Source organism: Apodemus sylvaticus, chromosome 10, assembly GCF_947179515.1.
Source record: "Apodemus sylvaticus chromosome 10, mApoSyl1.1, whole genome shotgun sequence".
Classification (NCBI taxonomy): domain Eukaryota; kingdom Metazoa; phylum Chordata; class Mammalia; order Rodentia; family Muridae; genus Apodemus; species Apodemus sylvaticus.
Window position 1 is genome coordinate 77,940,319 of NC_067481.1, and position 16,772 is coordinate 77,957,090.

Genomic DNA, 16,772 nt, shown 5'->3' on the forward strand with positions numbered 1-16,772 from the left:
CATTTTAACACTGATGTTAACTACTTACTCTGTCCTCTTGTCCCTGTGTAAGACATGTATCTCCTGCCCTTGAGCCTCTGATTCCTCACTCTTTTCCAAGAAGAAATGGCTTTCTCATTTCCCTTGCAGCTTTACCAAAACCTTTACCTGCTCTTGGACTGCTGAACATTCCCAGGCCTCGCATCAGAGGGGTCTGTTAGCTGTCCTTGCCCTATAGTCTCCACATTGGGAGACTGCCCTGTTCCTCTGTTCTATATCTTTGCAGGTCTTGACCTGATCATGTCTCCCCAGAAGATATCAGTAGTCACGGCCTTGACTCCAAAGCTCCATTCTCATCTGAGACAGCCACTTGCCTAGAGCGATGTGTTCATCTCATCCAGACATCTTGCTTCTGCAGTGGTGGTTTACAGCTACAGTCAGTATCATAGCTGAGGTCTGACCACAGCTTGTGTGAGCTCTTAGCATGCCTTCTTAGCAACATGAATACAAACTTGTTTTCAATTTCTCACTGGCCTTCAATGATCTAGAAAACAGCCTTCACACTTGCCAAGTAAACTCCCTCTGCAAGGTCTTGCTCTATACCTGCCTGGTCTCTTTTCTCCACAGGTTCTTCCCCTTTAAGTGTCCCTATGCTTTTTCATTTTCCTTCTTTTTAGTTTTTTTTAACTTGCTGGCATAATGATAATATAGTTATTATTTCTTTTTTATTCAATATATTCTATATTTACATTTCAAATGATTTCCCCTTTCCTGGATCCCCCCTCCCCAAATGTCCCATAAACCCTCTTCCTTCCCCCTGTTCCCCAATCAACCCCCTCCCACTTTCCTGTCCTGGTAATCCCCTACACTGCAGCATTGAGCCTTTCCAAGACCAGGGACCTCTCCTTTCTTCTTCTTGGGCATCATTTGATATGTGAATTGTTTCTTGGGTATTCTGACCTTCTGGGCTAATATCCACTTGTCAGTGAGTGCATACCATGTGTGTTCTTTTGTGATTGGATTATTTCACTCAGGATGACATTCTCCAGTTCCACCCACTTGCCTAAGAATTTCATGGATTCATTGTTTTTAATAGCTGAGTAGTATTCCATTGTGTAAATATACCACATTTTCTGTATCCATTCCTCCATTGAGGGACATCTGGGTTCTTTCCGGTTTCTAACTATTATAAATAGGGCTGCTGTGAACATAGTGGAGCATGTGTCCTTATTACATGCTGGGAAGTTCTTCTGGTATATGCCCAGGAGTGGTATAGCTGGGTCCTCCAGTAGTATCATGCCCAGTTTTCTGAGGAACATCCAGAATGATTTCCAGAGTGGTTGTACCAGCTTGCAACCCCACCAACAGTGGAGGAGTGTTCCTTTCTCCATATCCTCTCCAGCACCTGCTGTCTCCTGAGTTTTTGATCTTAGCCATTCTGACTGGTGTGAGGTGAAATCTCAGGGTTGTTTTGATTTGCATTTCCCTGATGACTAAGAATATTGAACATTTCTTTAGGTGCTTCCCAGCCATTCAATATTCCTCAGGTGAAAATTCTTTGTTTAGCTCTGTACCCCATTTTTAATAGGGTTATTTAGCTCTCTGGAGTTTACCTCCTTGAGTTCTTTGTATATCTTGGATATTAGCCCTCTGTCAGATGTAGAGTTGGTAAAGATCTTTCGCTAATTTGTTAGTTGTCATTTTTTCCTTTTGACAGTGTCCTTTGCCTTACAGAAACTTTTTAATTTTATGAGGTCCCATTTGTCAATTCTTGATCTTAGAGCATAAGCTATTGGTTCAGGAACTTTCCCCCTTTGTCCATGTGCTCAAGGCTCTTCCCCCATCTCTTTTCTATTAGTTTCAGTGTATCTGGTTTTATGTGGAGGTCCTTGATCCACTTGGACTTGAGCTTTGTACAAGGAGGTAAGAATGGATCAATTTGCATTCTTCTGCATGCTGACCTGCAGTTGAACCAGCACCATTTGTTGAAAAGACTATCTTTTTTCCACTGCATTGTCCCTATGCTTTTTCACTTGTCCATTTCCTTCTCTGATCTCCCAGAGGAGCCCTCCAACACAAGCAGAGCAGCAGACATCATCATCCTGCCCCTGCTTCATTTGTTTCTTCTTATTGCAAAGGATATAGACATAAAGTTACATGTTTATTTGCATATTAGACTTTCTGTTGCAGAGATGGAATTCTAGGCCTAAGGTAAAAGCAGCAAAGATTTATTTGGGCTTGGGATTTCAGAGGTTTCTGTTATGATGGCAGGAGAATATGACAAGGAAGAACAGCATGAAAATTGGAAAGCAGAGAATGCTGTCCCCCCATGTCTCCAGTGGCTAGGGTGATACTGGCCACATTCAGGTTGGGGCTTCATCTCTTACTGTACCCTTTCCAGAAAAGAGCTTCCACAGATATACCCCAGCTGCCTTGCACACATCTGCTAAGGGTTTTTCAATCAGATTAAGTTGATGATCAGTATTGATGATCAGGATTTCTTTGTTTTCTTGGCAAATACACAAGTTCTATGAGAATTACAGAGTCAATTTTGTTGCCTTGTGACTGCATAGTATAGAAACTTTCAAGTTCTGGTTGAAAGGAAATGCAGGAGAGAGTAAAAAAAATGATCAAAATAGCCTCAGTTTTCATATGTGTGTGTGTATACATACATATACATATGTTATATATATGTATATACATGTATAATATAGCCATACACTTTTAAATTGTGTAGCTTTTCTAAAAAGAAAAAATAAGTGTTGTGATTGTGTTTGTAACTGCAGCTCTTAGGAGATGGAGGGAGGAGGATCAGGATATCAAAGACAAGCCTTGTATATACAGAGTTCTGGGATAGCCTGGGCTATCTCAAATCTTAATTTTTAAACAAATGAATAAATAAATAAATAAATTCCTGTATGTTTTCTGTTGCTTAGTTAAATAGGGCAACTTAAATTTAGAGCTAATTTCACAGACTGTATAAAAAGGCAAATTCAAAAGTGTGTGTACTTTGAACATATATATTGTACATGGGCTTTATATATATTGATCATTTCTGGAATTATTTTAAGTCTAGTAACATAGTTGGCCCAAGGGAGAAAAGGTTAAAAGTGAGATGGGATTTTCTTAAATATCTGCCCCTTTAAACACACACATCTATCTAATTTTCAATTGAACTTGTTTAGGATTTATATATACAACTCTCTGGAAGCTAAACTGCAGGATTCCTGACTTTAAAATCAATCCAAATATTTATTTTTAAAAGAAAACATTGTTCTTAGGCTGTAAACAGTCATTGACTTTTCTAGGTGAATTTTATGAGGAAAAAAAAGTTATTACATCAAATTTCAAAGTGACAAGTTCATTAAAATTTTCTAAAGTTGTTCCAGATACTAATAATCCAAGACTAATGTTATTATGGCTGAATGAAAACAACTCTTCACAGCAAAGAGTTTAAAATTAGAAAGCTCAAAATTATCATGGCTAGTAGAAAGCTGTACATGTGCCAAGATAATCCAGAATGGTTCACATGCCACAATCAGCTCTGAAAACTCTAATGAGCCTGTACAGGAACTCTGCCTGCTATTTATAAAAATTCATTAGGAGTTGTGCAATTATGTCATTTGGGTTTACTTTTGCATATTACCAGAAATGTTGACATGAGGCATCACCCAAACATTACAGCCCACTCTCTTGATTTGCATCATGCTCATTTCCAAATAAGAAAATAGAGGGGCTTGATGTCCTTCAATTAACCCTAGCTCTGTCACTGATATGTGGTCCATGTTCTGGCATCTAGTCATTCTCTACAAACTCAGTGCTTCCTCTTTTCTGGTCTCACTCAAGTTGGGAACGTAAGCATGGAGTTCAGAAACATGAAGATTGCCATGACTCCTTTGGAAACTAGCTTCTTTCCTGTTCTTACCTTGTCAAGACTGGCTTTCTGGGACCAGAGTGGGTTGTTTGCCTCTGTTTTTTATAATGGGATCTTTTATGCTTTCTTCCTGGTAGCTAACTCAAATTCTAAAGTTTTTACTGATAGAGTGTTTGGTGTCAGCCTCTCTCATTGGCTTCGGAGGTTGATGAAAGCACAGATGGCACACTTTCATCCTTGTGAAGACCATTGTATTCCAGAATCAACTGTAGTAAGTGGTATGTGGGGTAGTTAGAAGTTTGGTTTGCTTTTAGCTGTGCTTTGTTTCTCTCTAAGAAAAAGACAGGGATATCCTTAAAGTCAAAGTCTGGGTTTTGCCTCAATGTTTTTCAATGCATAGTATATAACTAAATGGATAACTATACTCATTTTATACCTAAGTTTGTTTTAAATCTTTCAAAATGCTATGACTGTAGATGAGTGGTAGAGTGCTTGTCTCACATGCATGATACCCTAGATTCAATCTCCAGTATGTCCAAACAAAGGATTATATCAAAGTATATATTATATTTTGAGAATATCCCCTCAAATACATCTAGACCTTGCCTTATGGAACAAGATACTATGATGTAAAATGGTCAGCAGAGTCAAACACAATTAACAAGTGAGCTGCCAGCCAATGGCTTTTTAGCTCTCCAGAGGCTCTACTAATCATGTTTTACATGATTATAGACAGACAGACAGACAGACAGGCAGAAAGAAAGAAAGAAAGAAAGAAAGAAAGAAAGAAAGAAAGAAAGAAAAGAAAAGAAAAGAAAAGAAAAGAAAAGAAAGAAAGGGAAGAAAGGAAGGAAGAATGAAAGGGAAGGAAGGAAGGAAGGAAGGAAAAAAGGAAGGAAGAAAGACAATAACTGGGAACCTTGATCACATTAATACACCTTTAAATTTTATTTTGTTTTTTAAAACATCATTTCTGAAAGCCTAATGTAATTTTTATACTGCAAATTATAAGGCAGACCTTGTAAGTATATTATAGTTAACTCTTACACTTAGGAAGAAAGAATCTTATTATTATTAAAAAGAACTTTGTTGGAACTAAAACATTAACAAAAGACAGAAACTTGTGGCTTCTGGCAACAATAAATCATCATGTGTCAGCCCACCAAGCATACCAGCAGTGTGGTTTTACCAGTGTTCCTCTATCTAGCAATGAAATGGGAAATGGACAATAAAGGATTTTCCTAAGGAATTCCTTGATACCAATTGTATTTAGGAAGGAGTATCACCAGTAACATTACTGAACTCCTGTCCTTAATCCCTGTGTTTATAGAGATGCTCAGTCTTTTTTTTTTTTAATTTTTTTTACTCGATATAATTTATTTACATTTCAAATGATTTCCCCTTTTCTAGCCCCCCCCTCCCCGAAAGTCCCTTAAACCCCCTTCTCTTCCCCTGTCCTCCCTCCCACCAGTTCCCACTTCCCCGTTCTGGTTTTGCCGAATACTGTTTCACTGAGTCTTTCCAGAACCAGGGACCACTCCTCCTTTCTTCTTGTATCTCATTTGATGTGTGGATTATGTTTTGGGTATTCCAGTTTTCTAGGTTAATAACCACTTATTAGTGAGTGCATACCATGATTCACCTTTTGAGTCTGGGTTACCTCACTTAGTATGATGTTCTCTAGCTCCATCCATTTGCCTAAGAATTTCATGAATTCATTGTTTCTAATGGCTGAATAGTACTCCATTGTGTAGATATACCACATTTTTTGGAGATGCTCAGTCTTATTACAGACATGCACACAACACAACGAAGCTCTGCAGCTTCCGTTAGTAGAAACAATAGCTATGGTATCTAAATGCTAAGGTTGGCCCAGACTCTTCTAGTCCTTATATTTTCTTTGTCCACTCATTGTTGAGCAATACTTAGTAGTTTGAGCAATTCTGTAGTTTGGCTCTGTGGATAGTGACATAACAACTGTGAATGTGCAGGGATCTCTAGGGTCTGCTGAGTCAGGGTCCTTTGTACAACTAGAAATTAAGATGATAAGTCTATTTTTAGGTTTTCTCTACCATAGCTAGACAAAAAGTCACATCCCTGGCTGCCATGTGTTAGTGTTCAGTTGGCCACATCCTTATGAGCATTTGCTGTTTGTTTGCAATGATAACCATTCTGACATGGGCCTGAGGTGCAATCTCAGTGTAGTTTTTGGTTTTTTATTTTCATAAAATAAAACTACCGCTGAAAACAATTTTACATATTTAATGGTCATTTGTACTTAATTTTTGAAAGCCATCAGTTTACTTCATTGGCCCATTGGTTGATATAGGTTATTTGCATCAACTTCAGTTTAGCCTTTGAATTTCTTCATGTATTCAATCACCTAGATTATGGGTGGTTATGATATTAACCACTGACTATTTCTCCTCATCTAATAGTAAGGCAAGAGAAACTTTGATATATTCATTCCCTGGAAAATAGAACCCGATTACACTTTATACATGAGAAATAGATTATATTTAAGTTAGCTGAACTTGTTTGTAAACAGGAGAACACTGAAAATAGCCTGGTGGAACTGTGGAGTGAAGCTCTGGATGGAAACCTTCTTGGCACTAGTAAGACGAAAGCCAAGGGCTGTGCATGATTTCCTCCCCTGTCCTCTGATGGCTGCTGGTTGGCTTACAGTTAGAGAGTATGCTCTACCGAACATTTCTATGACTTTCATGTCTTCATTTATTGAAAAGACCTACTGTATGATTCATTTGTGATGCTACTGGATATCAAGTAGGTTTTAAATACCAAGAAAAGGCAAATCTATATTCAGAAATATGCACGATGATAAAACATTCTACAAAGCAGCATAAAGAACATTTTTAATACTAATGGAATTAATACTGCCTTATGATTTTTAAAAAATATATCATACATACATATGTATGTATTCTGGTCACATTCAACCAATACTTCCCTCCTTACTCCTCCAAGATCCACCCTCACACACCACCATCCAACTTCAGGCTCCTATTTTTTAATAACCAACTGAGCCCAGTGTATGCTGCCCATTTATGTGTGTATGTGGGGCTATCCACTGGAGTGTCTGAGCTAAAAGTTACACCTTTAAGAAAACTGAGTCTTTGAGCCAGTCAATGGTAGTGAGCACCTTTAATCCCAGCACTTGCGAAGCAGCTAGATATCTATGAGTTCAAGACCAGTCTAGCCTAGTCTACATAGTGAGTTCTAAGACAGCCAAGACTCTACAGGAATACCTTGTCTTGAAAAAACAAAAACCAAACAAACAAAAATGTGACTACCTCTCCTAGCCATGAACTGTCAATATCTTCTCATCTAGGGATAGGAGCTCATAAGCCCCTCCGTTTCCATACTATAGTGTTGACTGTGCAGGTCTTATAATGTCTTAGGGAGACAGCTACAGCTATGCAAGTCCTATCTATCATGTCTAGAAGACCTGTTTTTTGAAGGAACTTAATCCTTTCTTTCTCTATGTAAGAAAACATACTAGGAAGTATTTTTAGCTGGATATGACTTGTTTCCCAGAACTATTCATATCTGTGCAGGTATTGGATGTGTGATAGCTATTGAAAAAGCAGAGATCTGCCAGGTGGTGGTGATGCACACCTTTTATCCCAGCACTTGGGAGGCAAAGGCAGGCAGATTTCTGAGTTCGAGCTACCCTGATCTACAGAGTGAGTTCCAGGACAGCCAGGGCTATACAGAGAAACTCTGTCTCTGTCTTGAAAAAAACCAACCCCCCCCCCCCAAAAAAAAAACCCGAAAGAAAAAAAAAAGAAAAAGCAAGCAAAGATCTAGAAAATAATCAGAAACAAAGAGTAAACTCTGAGGCCACATTGTCATGAATGCAAAGCAAAACAAGACCAAAAATTGGCATGAATACCAGGTAGGAACCCACAAAGTTTAAGAAGGTCCAAGGAAAATGAACAATAAGAAAAGGCCAATGCAGTTTGAAGATGGATGTTTCTAATAGACCATTTCAGTAGATGAAATTGTCTTAACTAACCAATGATAGGAAATTCCTGAGCATTAATGAGAAGAGGAAAAGAAATAGAAAACACCAACGACTATGTAGAACTTAGGATAAAATTTACTGCTGCTCAGACTGTTTCTCTTGGTTCTATTAACTCTATTGCTTGTTTCTGTTCTATCTGTTAAATAATAACCCCTAATAACAATAACCCAATAACAGTGGCTACATTGCTAGGTTTTTATTTTTATATAAAAAATTGTATAGGAGATGATCTAGTGAGTAGGCAGGCCCAAGTAAAGATGTTCTAATGTTAATTGTTGCCTTAACAATTAATTTGAGATGGCAATAAAATCACCACATTCCTTTAAAAATACATTTTAAAACAAAATAAAATTTTGGGATATGGTGCTGGAAAGAAAAGCTCCACGGAAGGGGTTCCTTAATGTTAAGCAGTGCTGTGGACGTGAGGACAGGGAAATGGTGACCTGGAGAGAAGCAGTGGGGACAGCACAGCCCGTGTCATGCTTCTGGGTCCAGCCTTGCTTTGTGTTATAGAGCATGATCCCTGGGGTTCATATGTCACATTCAGTTTGAGACTTTCTAAAAATACAAATTCATGAGACACCCCAGCATGCCTAAATTAGAATATCTTGGTGTGAAGTCAAATAATCTGTCTTTAATCCACCTCTGGGGGGGGTGTGGGGTGGGTGGGTGGGGGGGATTCTGAGGCCTCCTTAAGCCTAGGAACCTCATCCATTGGGGCCTTGATACTGTCTCTCCCCTGGGCCCAACAGCTTTGCCTGTGGTGCTGCCCTAGGCCCTGCTATGTGGGGGGTAATTTAGACTTGGGGCTGTGGAAGGATTTTAAGTTTGAGAGTGTAGAGGCTCAAATAAATATGTTAGATGATTATTGAAAACAATCAAACAAATAACCAAAAGACTTGAAACAAACTTAGATTAAAACTAATATGTATTTAGAATGAGAAAGGAAATTAAATCATTAACTTTTGAAAGGTGATACTGTAAAAGCTAGAAAATATTAAAATTCAACTGCCTTATATCAATACTTTGGGCAGGATACACTACCTTCAGTTATCTTTTTATTTGATATGTTTATCACTGTAATTTTGTGTACAGACAGTACAAGGATAATTGTTTACCATGACAATTTTGACAGAAAATTTCAATGATGGTTATTATATATAAACTTATAATTCTATGTAAGAATACCTCTGTTGTACATAACATATAGCTACAGCTATTGTAATTAGTTCTACATCTCCCATATAAAATAAAAGGAAAGAAGAGTGTAATTATGTGTGATAAACTATATTCCTGAGAGTACAGTATTTCTCTCTGGTCAGGTGCCTATGGAAACTGAACTGTAGGTTTACATTCTTACACATGTGAAAGTGTCCTTTTCCTTTTGGTATACTTCTTCTTTACTCTCAATGTATTTATGGTGCTGCCCACTATGGGTACTGTTTACCCACAGTGTGCCCTCTTAGTTCAATATTGTCATGTCCCCATGTTTAGTGAGTGGGTGCCATGGATTGAAAATAAAGTTCCAATGACACAATCCAACAGCCGGAGAGCCATCAAGGATATACTTGTATGGGTATTGTAGGCCATGCAAATATATTCCACACCATCCCAGTTGCATGAACGCTTGGTTTAGTTTCCTCTTAATTGGATCTCCATGGTACCTGCAAGTCCTCCAAAGTCCCAATGTGAAGGGAAACTGGAGTAGAGAAAGACAGTATCTAATGAACTCCACTGAGAGAGTCCTTTACATTCAGCTCCATAGGAATATTTGACTGTGTTCTCACATTCCTGGACCCTCTTCTAGGTTGTTCAAAAGAAGCCTGCTCTAGTGGGGACTTAAAACTTCAATTTTATTCTTTGGACAATAATTATTTTTCTAAGGAGGAACCAGAAGCCAGATTCAAGATTGTCTTCCTGATTTGTTTTTTAGCAATTCAACATATTTAGACTGTTAATGAGAGAACATAACATCCTCAGCCCACATGGATCCCCCAACTGGTATGGGGTTATTAATATGAATTACAGTACCTTACCTTTGCCTGGTAAGGTCTTCCACTATAACCATTCCCAGGAATTTCTTCCCTGCCTTCTCTGCTTTTGGTTCATTTTACAAAGTTGGAGAGTTGGGAATATGGTGGTAATACTAGGCCCAGTGCTATTGAGAGATAGCCATTAAGCTATGCAGCAAAGGATCTGAATTCAAACCTTATGAATTGACTGGGCTTTGAAATCTCCACAAGTCAATTATGGTGTTGGACAAAATCACTGTTTCTTGGAAACCCAAGGGTTCTTTGGAGATCTTTCAAGGAATTCTGCTTTCTTGATATTTAACATGACAATTACAAGATTTTATCTGAAAATAGTTATACTATAAAAAGTCTTATCAGAGCCAGGCAGGGGTGGCGCTTGCCTGTAATCCCAGTACTCTGGGAGGCAGAGGCAGGCAGATTTCTGAGTTCAAGGCCAGCCTGGTCTACAGAGTGAGTTCTAGGACAGCAAGGGCTACACAGAGAAGCCCTGTCTCGACAAGACCAAAATCCAAACAACAAAAAAACAAAATAACAACAAAAAAAAAAAAATAGAAGAAGAAGTCTTACCAGGAAAGCTATGTTTTCAGATGCTTTCCAATATTTAGAATGAACTAGGTATCTTTTCTAATAATCACCCTGAGCCCCGGGTTCTAGTATTAGAGATCAGTAATTTTAATTGTTGGGTGTCTTTTGGATTTTAGTACTTAGTTGAGGTTGAGTGATGGTATTACAAACCAATAGAATTCAGGCTGATCTAGCTACATGGTAATGGGAATAGGAGAGGCTGTTACTAGCTACTGGGTAAGAAATCTGTGATTTTTTTTTTTACTTGATTAAACAGATTGTAGGTGCCTTTAAAAATGACATCACTCTTTTTGATATATATACCCATAACAGAGAGCTGCTCTTCAATGTAACCATTGTATTCTGTCAATTTATAACTATGTATTAAAAAATTCTTGGTATCTCTATCTCCACCCTCTTTGTTTATTGAGCACATCTTTCCAGCAAATGATCATTTCATACCTGAATGAATAGTGACACTCTTAGTTGTGATGACTCACAGGGAAGCAAGATGGTAGGTAATACAATGACCTTCTCTTCATTTGTCCCAGAGTGTCCTACCGATCAGACCTGCAGGATCCACATGTCAAAATTCTTATGTGACTCATCTCCCTGCTGTGCCAAAAGTCTTATGGTCATGTACAGAGGTTAATTTCTCTAAGCCTCACTCAGATCTTTCAGAAAACTAGCAGGTAGAAATTGAAGGGCCATACAGATATGACTCCAAGACTGCATGATCATTGTCTAATTTCACAGAAGAATAAATAGGAAATAAACGTCTCATCTCCTTCAGGCTTCCAGGAGAGTCTTTTCTTTTTCTGATTGATCTTCATGCATGAAAGGGCCAGTGAGGGATGACCACTTTGTGTCTCTATCCTCTACAAAACATCTATAATGTATAAGAGAGTTATTGGGAGCTGTGTGGTAAAATTGAGAGCATCTAATAGTGTAGAATTAGTCCTTGGCTGGTGATTCCTAGTGCAATGGAAATGAACACACAGTAGGCAATGGAGTCTTCACTATTCTTGGTGAAGTTTCAGCAGTCAGCTGAAGTTGTGTCCACAAGACTATTTCTAAGCCCTTAGGGTAAAGGCAAATTGTTGCGTTTGAGACTTTCTGTTTTTAACTCTCAAATTAAATTGCCTGGTTAGTTATTTTTATGCTACCCACATGCAATGTCAAGGTTAATTTGTTTGCTCAGACTAATACCACATTGCATGCTGGAATTTTGGGGCCCTCTGGACATCACCTTCAAAACACAGTTGGGAGTCTAAGGGTTCCTTTAGAAAATGGCTTCCAGGGCATGCTTTCCTTCAAAGATATCTTTACACTCATCAAGAAATAAGGTTGCATCAAATAAAGGAGCTGAAGTGAGCACCCAGGAGAGCAGATTTTGTCCAGAGGAAACAGAGTTGTCAGAGAGTGGAGATGTACAGCCAGCAGTCAGCCATAGCCCTTCATCAATCGATCCTCTCTGTTTTTTTCTTCCCTCTTTCAGAGGTTTAATGTGAGTGGTTCTCTGTACCTGCTTCCTTTCAGATGCCTCAGGAACAGTACTCACACCACAGGAGCACCATGCACAGCTCTGAGGGGCCGCACATATACAAAGTGGGGATTTACGGCTGGAGGAAAAGATGCCTGTATTTCTTTGTCCTGCTCCTCATGATTTTAATACTGGTGAACTTGGCCATGACCATCTGGATCCTCAAGGTCATGAACTTCACAATTGTAAGTAAAACCATATAGATGTGTTAGCTTTCACTGGAGGAAAAGGAAGCATGGAGCCAGACCGAATGTGGGAAAACACTGTCCTGTGACCTGGCGTTTGAGCTCAAGTTGAATATGAGTACCAGCTTCTGTCTAATATCAGTTCTTCTGAGGCTGAGAATCCAAATGTAGAGTCATTCCTGTCATTTAAGGTATCTTCTAGGTCTTCACTCCATTGTTGTACTGTTCCTGCATCCTATAGTCTTTAACCACCTTAAGCAAGGAAATCAGAGAGAAATAAAGGATAAAGTGAAATTTGTTTTCAGGAATTTTAGTAGAAATCATAAATCATTTCACCAGTTGAAATGTATGAGCACAGCAGAGCTTCAAGAAACATCTAAGAATGTTAGTAGTCTAATTATACCTGCTTGTAATTTGTCAGTGGACTGCAATGTGGTTCACTGACAATCTCCAGTTTGGGGAGAGAAATCTTTTCTGCTCTTGTGTGGGTAAGGTGGAAATGAGAGGAAGCCAGGTGTATCTCCTTGCTTTGTTAGTTTTTTTTAGGGGTGTGCATTTTTACAAAGCTGTTGCTTTTGGTGCTCAGGGTGTTATTTAGATCAGTCATTGACTTGTTGGAATTTAAGTGAAGAGGATACTGTTGCAAATATAACATGTGTGTACTCTGATCTCTTTTTAATTTAGTGATTTGAGTCTGTAGAATCAATATAATTAACTTACTAATGAGAAGGTCACAGATGCTAATCTGCTGCCCAGGGAATACATTTTCTCATTCTGATGTCGAAAGTTAATGGGCAGGCAATAAAACAACTCCCTATTGATAAAGAAATAGTGTCATAATAAAGGGAACAGAGAAGTTTTCCTATGAAAACCCCCAATGGGACCATGGATATTTGGGGTATTTTGAATCACAAAATGCATTTTTGTTCTTGGCTTGCTCAGGCTGTGTCAGCTGGTTGGTATGGATTTTCCCTCTGTCTCTCCAACCTGAAAGTAATTCATCCTGATGCTTTCCCACTGCTTTATGTATCTCATGTTATATTTACCTCTCCAGAGAAAAAGAGCTTACATGTGTTTCCCAAACAAACTGAGACTTTTATGTATAATTTCTCTGTGTGCCTTTGTCCATTACTCATGGTGGAGCTTACGGGGACTAGTTTGAGATATGGCTTCAGGCTTGAGAATGGATCATTCTTTAATACCCAGAGTTAAAGTTCAGAAACATTCAACTGAAAGTGGCCTTAACATTTCATAACTCTGTCTTGAAAATGTTTCAGTTAACTTTATAGAATATAAAATAAAATAGGTTTCTGTATTCCAACATCAACTTTTGGAGAGAGTATTGGTCAATTTCCACGTGGCTGCTTGGAGTCCCAGGTCATCATTGCAGTGTGTTGGAGCACATTATGATGCATTTGTAGATGGCAGTCACTACATGAAATCTGGACTTTGGTGTTCTTTATGAACACAGGTACAGAGAAATAGTTCAGTAAAGAAAAAGTACAACCTGATTTTATCTAGTGCTGCCAAGTGAGGATGGGACAAAGAGGAGAAAGTTTCTAGCAATTTCTGTGGGAGATGCTATCTTCACCCCATGAGGTTTTCAGTCCGACAGACTGCAACTGACGTTTATTGATATGACTATTCCATAGTGTTCTTAAGTTTAACATTTAAAAATGTATAAAACGAAACAGCTTCTACACTATTAATAGTTATACTAGTATTGGTATACTAATAGTTTAATACTAGTACTACAGTATTAAACGTGAGAAGTCAAGCACTTAAGCTTAGCATAGACTTTATAAAACTTGATTATTGGTTGCTACATCAGTGCTGGGGTAAAAGACAGTTTGGAAGAATTTCTGTTTATGGGCAAAGGGAGAATGAGATGGTCAGACTCTGAAAACAGGATAGACTCTGTGACTTCTCCAGTGGAACTTCACTGAGGACCTGAGCCCCTCCTCTGCTGATGGAGGTGAACATCTTTATCCCTCTATTATTATGATTTTTTTTTTAAAAAAATATTTTCTGATGCCAAGATCTAAAATGGGAGAGATTTAGGGACTGGAGTTAGAAAGTAAATGCTCAAACTTTAGGGATTTTTTTTTTTTTTGCAAATATGAACATATTCACCTAAACATGTAAAATAAAAATCTTTCAATATTAAGCAAATATGACTTGTGGAGTCAGCTTTGTCTGACAGATTCAAAGAAGTAGATGCAAATATATATAGAATATCATTTACCATGGACAGATGTGAGCTTGGAAGGCAGTATGACATTAAGGTAATAGTTTTTACGAAATCAGCTATTTTCTGCAGTTAACTAAATTGAGTGCCAGACTTCAGAGTCCTTAAGGCTTTACCATACCAAGTACTTACTGTAGTGAGAATAATGCCATTATTAGTCATAATTGGTGCTTTACTGTAGTAATGCATTTGAGCAAATAGAACTCAAGTATTAGAAAATTGGTCTTGGCCTGCAAGTTAAATGCATATTTTATCTACAAGTCACAGCATAAAGCACAGTCCCTCAGAATTATAATTCTATGGCACAAATAATAATTTAGTCACAATGAAGATCTTGCAAAATTGGAACAAGGTATTAATCAATAATCTACTGGAGAGTATGAGTTGGGAGAAGCAAGAGAATCAATGAGGTGACAGAACATTGTTTTATGCAAGGCTTTTAAACAGATTATCAATGGAAAAGAGTGGTTCTTTTATGTGCTTGAATTGTTCAAAAATTAGGGGTTTGAAACAGTTTACATTATAATCAACTTTTCAGAATACAACAAACTAAGAGGTTGATGTCATTTTTGAGGACTGGGGATTTTATACAATATTGCACACTATGGGTATTTGCCTTGCTGTCAGAGTTGTGTTTTGCTCCTTTCCTAAGGATGCAAAGTCTGTGGAAGGGCTGTTGCTATAACAACAGAGATTTACAAATGAGCTTTCTTTATTTTGAAGTAAATCTGTAGCTAAATAATTTTACTTTCCCCTACTTGTGGCAAAATACCGCAGTGCCCATGACTGGTCAAGAGAGTCTGGCTACAATTCTGTTTCCTCTGCAATGGAAAGTATATGATTTTTCCATTATTCATATACTCAGAAATCAGCCTATCTTCGTTGAGCACACTGTGCTTTATAAGAAAACTAATATCTCTAGTGTCTACTCTCTGCTAGGCAGTTCATAATACTTAAAACATTTTGGTAAATTTCCAAAAGAAATATATAAATAAAATAGTTTTAACCCTTTTTAACAAAAGAGAACCTGCGCTTAAGAGAAGTTAAGTGACTCAGTGAAAGATTATAGCTAGTGTGTCTAAAAGGGGTATTCATTCTCAATGTCCATCATCAGATGCTGACACAAGAGAAGGCTCAATGCTGACAACAGAATGTCACAAGCAGCTCCACACAATAGTGTAGTTGTTTCAGGCTCAGAAGACTTTCTAATTATAGTTCATGCTTCCACTCATGACCATGTGACCTTTCAGAAAATCCACAACATCTCTGCACTGCTATTTCCCAGAGGTCACAGCAGGACACACCTCACAGAATTGCTGTGACTATTTTAAGAGATGGAGGTGGAGATGATGTTTAGGATATAGCCGGATAGAGACACACTTTATATACATATTTGATTTCATCATCTTAGGCTTTTTGCAAGCTCCATTAATATTGTTATTATTGCCACTGGCAAATAGAACTTAACTTATAACCTATAACTAATCCACGTTAGACTTGTCTTAGACTTGTTTTTGTTATCTTGGCACAAGTTAGGGTCATGTGAATTGAGAAAATGCCTCTACTGAACGGGCCCATAGGCAAGCCTGTCGGGTGGTTTTCTTGATTAGTGACTGATCTGAAAGGTCCAGGCCACCATGGATGGTGGTCCTGGATTGTATCATAAAGCAGGATGATGAGCTATTGAGAGAAGCAATAAGCAGTGTTCCTGTGTGGCCATTTAATTAGTTCTTTCCATGACTTCTACCACTGATAGACTGTGAGGTGAAAGGATAATAGGAAACAAACAAAACCACAAAAAACAACAACAAGGCTGCTTTTCTTCAGTTGCTTTTGATAATGGTATTTATCAAAGCAATAAACAGCAAACTAGAGCATAGACTATTACAAACTTTAACAGAGAGAGGGGGGAGAAGGAAGGAATGGAGGGAGAGAGAGAACAGAGAGAGAGAGAGAGACAGAGACAGAGAGAGAGATTGAATAACTTAGATTGAGATACTACACTCATGATTTGAACGCCCCCCCCCAAAAAAAATATTGATTGAAGATCCTGGTCTGTTGTGAGTTTGAAGTACTAAGGAGCAGTGCAGAAAGCCCCAGTCTAAATGTCAGGGATGGATGACTGGTTAGGACTTGATAAGATCTTTGTTTTTGGAACTCAGGGTGGAGCTAAGTGATTTTGCCCCTGTGTCTTCCAAGGTAGATATCTGCTTGGACATTTTCAATTCCATATTTTGTTCTTTGCCTTGATATGTGAGGTGTCACTCTATGGAAGACTCTTGCTTCAGCCAAATGTTTTAG

At 38.2% G+C, this 16,772-nt stretch overlaps 1 protein-coding gene across 1 annotated transcript in view; it reads left to right on the plus strand.

The window, feature by feature from the left end:
- Window positions 1–16,772, plus strand: part of Sgcd (sarcoglycan delta) — a 419,047-nt gene that overhangs the window by 10,338 nt on the left and 391,937 nt on the right. Inside the window, exon 2 of the mRNA XM_052196514.1 lies at window positions 12,035–12,223. Coding sequence (XP_052052474.1) covers window positions 12,035–12,223 — 189 coding nt within the window. The remainder of the gene's footprint in view (window positions 1–12,034; window positions 12,224–16,772) is intronic.